General features: G+C 37.4%; 1 protein-coding gene across 1 annotated transcript; it reads left to right on the top strand.

Annotated features, from left to right (window-relative positions):
• The first annotated feature begins 317 nt into the window (after positions 1 to 317).
• Positions 318 to 6,941, top strand: rad23b (RAD23 homolog B, nucleotide excision repair protein). The gene is made up of 10 exons (XM_007558960.2): positions 318 to 522; positions 1,169 to 1,250; positions 2,325 to 2,404; positions 2,665 to 2,876; positions 2,950 to 3,002; positions 3,360 to 3,487; positions 5,331 to 5,469; positions 5,575 to 5,702; positions 6,138 to 6,317; positions 6,458 to 6,941. Exons 1-10 carry the CDS (start codon positions 457 to 459, stop codon positions 6,569 to 6,571), a joined length of 1,182 nt encoding a protein of 393 aa, XP_007559022.1. The 5' UTR covers positions 318 to 456; the 3' UTR covers positions 6,572 to 6,941.
• The last annotated feature ends 388 nt before the right edge of the window (positions 6,942 to 7,329 follow it).

Below are 7,329 nucleotides of genomic sequence, written 5' to 3'. Positions count from 1 at the left end.
TAACCAAACTGTAATTGAAGGGGAAATCTGGAATATATTCACTCCAGCTTAGTGCTGAATGAATGAGGTTGATCCATAGACTGGAAGTCAAATTAAATAAGTTTTATTTATACAATCGCTGACAAAAACACCATAACCAAATATCTAATTAACTGTAAAAGAGCGTGAATAAACATGGGTATTTGACTAACATAGTTGAATAAAAAATATCACTCAATACAGTGCATTAATATTACAATTTCTGAGTCAAATTGAACGCAAACACAACATATGATGTTGTTCACCATCTAACCACTAGGTGGACCATAAGCACGATGTATAACACACGAAGAAGAGAACCGAAAAGTCATGGCGGCTGACAGGTTGTGATGAGCCAACGAAAAAAACAGTGGAGTCTTTCAAGTTGGATTTAATAGATTTAAGCCAGTCCAGTCCGGGTCAAGCTCGACTGACAAGATGCTGATAACTCTGAAGACATTACAACAACAAACATTTAAAATTGACATCGATGAGGAGGAGACGGTGAGAGATAAAAATATAAGTGAAGGGGGTGGAGTGGGAGTGGGGTATGTCCTGGAACCGAGAACAGTTTTGGAATGTATCATAACAGGCACGTCCATAAGTAGGTTTGCGAAAATTCATGGAATGTTATTTATGTATTTGTCCTCAATGCGTCCTACTTAAGCTTTGTATAATTATGTTACCATTTCTGAACTAGTCAAAGTAACTGACTTGTACATATTGAAAAAGTGACTTGTGTTATCAGTAATTAGCCGCAGCCCACGTGATGCTCCAGATGATGTTTGAAATGATTTACTTACTAACTTTTACTTTCGGTGGGCTTATATGATGTTCTTTTTTCATGTACGGGGACTGCGTAATATTTTAATTTAACCAAAAGGAGACTGTAACTTTTTTTTACCTTCTAATTTGTCTGTTAATCTCGATTTAACCCTGGTCGTTGTGGCAATTTCAGAAGGAAGCCGTTATTTTTGTAGGCGATATGTCACAGGGAATTTGGTTTGTTGAACCAGTTTTATGAGAGCAGGTAAAGCTCACTTCCTTTATTACTCTTAGCAACTAAACGGATGTTTTAAGGGTTGTAAACAGTTGTGCAACATAACATGTGAACACCATTGTTGACGTTTTTTTCATGTTTTTTCTATAGGTGAAAACATTAAAAGAGAGGATTGAAAAGGAGAAGGGGAAGGACATCTTTTCGGTTGCAGCACAGAAATTGATCTATGCTGGTATGATATGTGCAAATTCATAAAATAAGATGCTGTCCCATGTTTTTGGAGTCTTTGGTAGAGATGTGTGAAAGTCTGGAAAAGTATGGGATTTTATTTTTCCAAGTCTGATTAAATATGGGGGTGGGAGAAGACAGGTGGGAAAAGGTCTGCAAACTTTACAATTCAGCCATTTTTGCCCTCAGTAAGCTAAATAAGTAATTTAGAGTTGCAAATGTTACACAACTTTTTGAAAAAGGGCAATTTATATGTGATAAATATTCATTATAAGAAGTTTGTTGTGATTTTTAAAGAACTGAACTTTTTTAAAGAACTTTTTCTGTATCTTGGTTTTTAAAAGTCAGTCATGAAAAGCATCACCAACATTTTGAGATGCCAGTAGACTTTGCATATAAATCTTCCAGACAACTGAAAGGACAATGATTTAAAACGTGTGGCAAAATTAACACAGCGATTTCTGTCTTTGTAAGTCAGTACAAAGACAGAAGTCCCACAGAAAAGCTGCAGCTTGAAGCGAACAGAGTGACCCAGAAGTCAAAAGCTGATTGCATCAAGTGTTGAGAGTAGAGGAAACAACAATTGTGTAACTGAAAAAAGTTGTTTCTTCATACAGATTTTTTTCCCCACTAAATGAAACTACCTACAATCCATGTGCAACTTTATTTTCACCTATAGATTTGATGGATTATGGTCAGCTTCATAAAGTAAAAAAAAAAAAGAACTGTAACCACATGGACAGTGCAGAATTAAAGAAGTTTCTTGAGTGGTTAATAGTTTTATTAACTTTAAGAGGCCTTTGTTTAGACAAGTGATGCATATTTTTTGCTACATTTGCTTTGTTTTCCATAGTAATGCTAAGTAATATGTTAAGATTTATCTATGTTAAACATTGTTGCATACTCTCACATATTTTTCTAAAGTATTGGGACAGTAGCATTTTAGACTTCAATGTAAAGCTTGAATTTTACACATTTGCTTTCCTGTACACTGTTGAGTCATTCGTTCAGCAGAGGTTTAGTTCATATAAAGTGTGCACCATTTTATATAGTTGTTCATTTTTTTGTGTTTTGACAGGTAAAATCTTAAACGATGACACGCCTCTCAAAGAGTACAACATTGATGAGAAGAACTTTGTGGTGCTCATGGTGACAAAGGTTCATAATTTAAAGTTTCTCCAACTTGCTGTGTTTTTTTTCTTTTTTCTTTTTGAATTAGCATTGGCTGGTATTCCATCAAAGGATTAAAGCTGTCCAATGACTTTAGTCAGAAAAAGCAATATTTTACTCTTTATTATCAGTTTGGAGCAGCATAATTATGTAAAATACAACAGAGTTGATAGCTTGATCATAATGACAGCTTTTATTTGACGAAGATATTTTATGGCCTGTGATTTATTTATTTTTTTTTCTTCCAGCCCAAAACAGCCTCAGCCACCACACAGACTTCATCAACCTCTTCAGCTCCCGTCACCACGGCTCCTGCAGCTCCTCCTGCAGCCCCTCCTGCAGCTTTGTCTAGTTTAGATAATCCAGCAGAGACGACTCCCTCTGACAATAAGTCAGAGGACAAACAAGAGGAGACGCCACCCATCTCTGAACCATCCTCCACCAGTAGTGGCAGTAGCGGGTAAGGATCAGACATTCACTCAATATCATTACGTTTTGGAGATATTAAAGTATTTTCTTTTCTCTTCTACAAGCTCTGAGATTTCACCAAACTCCAACTTGATAAATGAAGCTGTTTCAACTCTTGGTAAGGCTGCATTTATATGTTTAGATGTTTGTTAGCTGTTCCGATGTACACGAGGCACAGGTCTATATGTCCTCATGCTCTACACTTAGAAAATGTGTTGCCTCACACTGAATCCTGTGAACCTGCATATCTGAAAACTGCTGAGCATCAATTTTTTTCTGATTTCCTTTTAACAATAATACTTTTTTTTTAACTCAAATTGTTTAAATGGAGTTATATTTTGTAGAAACAACTATCTCTCTTTCTGTGTCTTAGGTTTTTAAATTTTGTTTTAAAGAATAGAGATGAAAAGATTTGTCTGCACTGCGACAATAAATCTCAGTTGCTGTATTGGCGACTGTCTACTCATTCCTTCAGTGACAGGTTCGTCGTACGATGCCATGGTAAATGAAATGATGCTCCTGGGCTTCGGGAGAGAAGAAGTGGTGGCAGCTCTGAGAGCGAGCTTCAACAACCCTGACAGGGCTGTGGAGTACCTGCTGTCGGTATGAGGAGCTCTGTGGATGAAATTAATGCGCTTTTAATTATATATTGCCAGATTGATACATCACTTTAACTGATTAAATATTATACTCATGTGTGACATTTGCAATTTTGGAGCTTACTTTGCTTTCTCAGCCCATAGTTGTGTTAAAAGCTTTTTTTTTTTCAAACTTTAGATCAGATTCATATCATTGTTTTGTAGACGGTCCGGTTATCTATAAAACTTTACAAGAGTCCCCAAATATTTGTTCAGAAAAATCTTCTACCCCTCACACTACTGTGGGTTTACCATTTCAATAGCACGCAAAAACATGATGCTTTAGATGAAAAATATAATATTGTAGCATGTACTGTAGTTTTAGCTTCCTATAAAACAGGCCGGCAAAGTTTTTTTTTTTTTTTTTTTTTTTTTTTTGGGTGGGGGGGATATCAAAAACGTTACGTTTGATGAGGGTCTAACTTGTAGACATACTATATATCACAAATTGCTCTAATGCCTTGGATTTTAATATGAAATTTCAATTAACAGTCAATTCCATTTAATCCCACAGTTGTGCCACTCACAATGGCAGCATGTTGGAGTAGCTCTGTTACATTATTTCTGATTTCTTCCTTTTGTTAACTTTTGGTCAATTTTTTTCTGGCTGTGGCATTGCTTTTTTTTCTTTTTTTTTGGAGAATTATTCCCTCTGGCTTTGGATGCTGTGCAGCTGGAACAACTTTTGTTCATGCTGTTTTACTTTCAGGTAGTTGTTCAACCTGGTTGCCTGGTTGCATAACCTTGGCAACCAGGCTGGGACTAACTCATTAGAATGTCAAAAGTTTAAATAATACCTGAACTGGGAGCCCAAAACCCAGAGGAGTTTAAAAAGGGACTTCTTGGATGCAGAGCAGAACCAAAGAACAGAGAGAAGGAGGAAGTCCAAGCCAACTCTTCCATTTATGATAATGGACAAAGATCATATTCCCGACTGTAACATCACAGGCAGAGATTTAAAGAGGAGTGGCAAAAGCATTGAGGTAGATTAGCAGTGTTGGCAAAAACTGGATGGTGTTATCTAGGAAATGTTCCTGTGTAATATCACCTCTGCTGCCTTGATATTGAGTAGTTAGCATGTCATGCAGGGATATGTAGCAACTTCAGATTCGTTGCAAAACTGACTGCTACCTGAGATCCTTCCTGCCCAAAGCATCACTATCCACAATCACTCTTTGAAGATACTTGGATGATATGAGTTAAATTTAATTTCTCTATAGGATAAATTTAGTTTTTTTTCTATTTGAATTTAAGGTAAACGTCAAGCAATGACCCCAAATAATGTTACGTAATGTCATGATGTGCTGGCACTCTGAAAATGTACTCCCCTCAGCATGCTGGATGTTCAATTAATGACAGCTAGACTTATTTTGTGTATTTGTCAGCTCATAATTTTTTTAGATAATATGCCAGTGAACTGTCAGTCAAAAATGGTCAGGCGATCAATTAGTTTTAAATATAAAACTAGAGAAGTAACTTACTATGTCCTGACTGGGTGTTAGACTACATTTTACACCCTTCACCCAAATATTTATCCATAATGCAAGCTTGGGGTGCATCAAAGCCAACACACATATTTTGTTTTTATTGACAAAAGTGGTTTCACAGAATGCAATTTATTTCTTGTTGTACATTAAATCCATTTTCAAATGCATCAGCATCCAATAGGAAACAGTTTGACAGAGGTTTTAGTGTTCACTTGCAAAAAAAACGTAAAACTCTTACAAAGTACTTCTTACAAAGATATGAGAGTATCATCCCCCTTCTTGTTGATCTACTAACCAGTGGAGGCCTGCCTCCTTCCACAGGGTGCGTCGTCCACAGAGCAGAGTCCTGCACCAGGTCCTGATACCACGGCGACTCCATCCAGTGGAGCTCCAGCTGCTCCCTCCGGAAGTGTTAACACTCCTGCCAACACCGGATCTTCACCAAGCGCTACAGCAGGAAGTAAGTGGAACACCCTGATTCCAAAAACAAATGAGACATGCAACTCTGCTTTCTTTGCCAGTTTTCTTGTTCCTTGCGTCTTACAACTTTAATTTCTGCTTCCAGCCAATCCCTTGAGCTTCCTAAGAAATCAGCCTCAGTTCCAGGTGATGCGACAGCTGATTCAGCAGAATCCTGCCCTGCTTCCAACGTTGCTGCAGGAGATCGGCAGGGAGAACCCAGAGCTGCTGCAGGTGAGGAAGAGCCAGACCGCAACAATATTTCACTTCTAGATTAAGACTTTTATTACTTTTATAGGGGAGTTTTAACAAAATGACAGTTCACTCATCTACCAGTCTACCATATCCAGTGTTTAAAATTTCAAGTAATTCTTCTAATGACACATTGCAAGGGAAAGACAACCAAGCCTCTTGGGCATTTTCACATTTCATAATACATTGCAGTGTGTTTTAATGGGATTTTGTGGAATAAATTAACCAAAAGTAGTGTGTGTTTGTCAAATGGGAGCATTTTTCATTGCACAAAAAAATGAATTCACCTTGTTTCTTTTTCTTAATCACACTAATAGATTCCACACAGCCACATTAAAGCTCTTTTTTAAACGCTCTGTTCTGCGTTTCACTTTGCAAACACTAAACTAGTCATGAACTTTTCATTCTGAATTATAGGAGATCAGCAGCCACCAAGAACAGTTCATCCAGATGCTGAATGAGCCAAATCCAGACCCAGCTCCAGCAGGTGGCGGAGGAGGACCGGGTGGAGCCGGAGGGGTGGGAGGTGGTACAGCTGGTGGGGGTCAGATGAACTATATTCAGGTCACACCACAGGAAAAAGAAGCTATTGAGAGGGTGAGGTGGAAGACGAGAATTTCTGGAACATGTTTTCTTTTTTTCTTTTTTTTAATATCTAAAAACAGAGCTTAAATTGAAAAGGTTGATGGTTATTACAGTTTTGTTAAACTAACTTTCACACTTTGCGTCCCATCCAGCTAAAAGCCTTGGGTTTTCCAGAAGGACTCGTCATCCAAGCCTACTTCGCTTGTGATAAGAATGAGAACTTGGCTGCCAACTTCCTTTTACAACAAAACTTTGACGACGATTAAAGGAGACGTTAGTTTTTGTTGTTTTCACTCTTCCTCCTCCACTGTTTTGTTAGTCATGTTCAGTATATCTGCAAATAAGCCTTTTAATATCCAAAGTGTATTTTATTCCCAGGTTCCAAATCAAAGTTTCATGATAACACTGGATAATTCTCAGTTGGGAGCTGCTGTAAAAGGACAGGCTGTTGTTAACAGGATACAATGGAGTAGTGATTAAAATCCAATACTTTTGCATCAGAGTTTGCCTATGTGCCTTTTGTTTCATTGCTTAAGAACAATTGTTTGTTTGCAAATAATAGGGTAAATCTAAGAGGTTCTTACAGTATTCACTTGCTCCTTGGAAAAAAAAAATTAAATTGGAACCAATCAAGCAACATGTGTGTCACCTTCTGTTTGTCTTTATTTTTACATCATGATATATGTTACATTTTACAAATGCAACTCACTACATTTTTGCCTTCCCTTATATCAATTCCAGTGAAGAGACAAACTAGAGGGCATTTCCTGTTGTAAAAAAACAGGATGATTTAGCTGAATAAACCTGCAGAGGGCAACGTAGACCACAAAATGTTTCACATGATTTAACAGCGCCGACCTGAAGCTATGCAACAAATGAATGTCGATACTATATGATAAGTGTCCCAACATGGGTGAAGCTCATATTTAATTTAACTACATCTTGGTTTTTGTCCCCCTTTTAAAGCTTGCGTACAATTATTGGTACCTTTAAATAATTCCATGTATACCAACTTGGAAAAAAC

Source organism: Poecilia formosa, unplaced genomic scaffold (assembly GCF_000485575.1).
Source record: "Poecilia formosa unplaced genomic scaffold, Poecilia_formosa-5.1.2 Scaffold100, whole genome shotgun sequence".
Classification (NCBI taxonomy): Eukaryota; Metazoa; Chordata; class Actinopteri; order Cyprinodontiformes; family Poeciliidae; genus Poecilia; species Poecilia formosa.
The sequence above is the reverse complement of the archived record's forward strand: the minus strand, read 5'-3'. Positions and strand labels throughout refer to the sequence as shown.

Bases quoted from the DNA above. Each gene is read 5' to 3' on its own strand.
- rad23b (XM_007558960.2), top strand. From the start codon at position 457: ATGCTGATAACTCTGAAGACATTACAACAACAAACATTTAAAATTGAC. The intron at 2,877-2,949 runs GTAAGGATCAGA...CTCTTCTACAAG, and splicing joins ACCAGTAGTGGCAGTAGCGG to CTCTGAGATTTCACCAAACT. The intron at 3,488-5,330 runs GTATGAGGAGCT...CTCCTTCCACAG, and splicing joins CTGTGGAGTACCTGCTGTCG to GGTGCGTCGTCCACAGAGCA.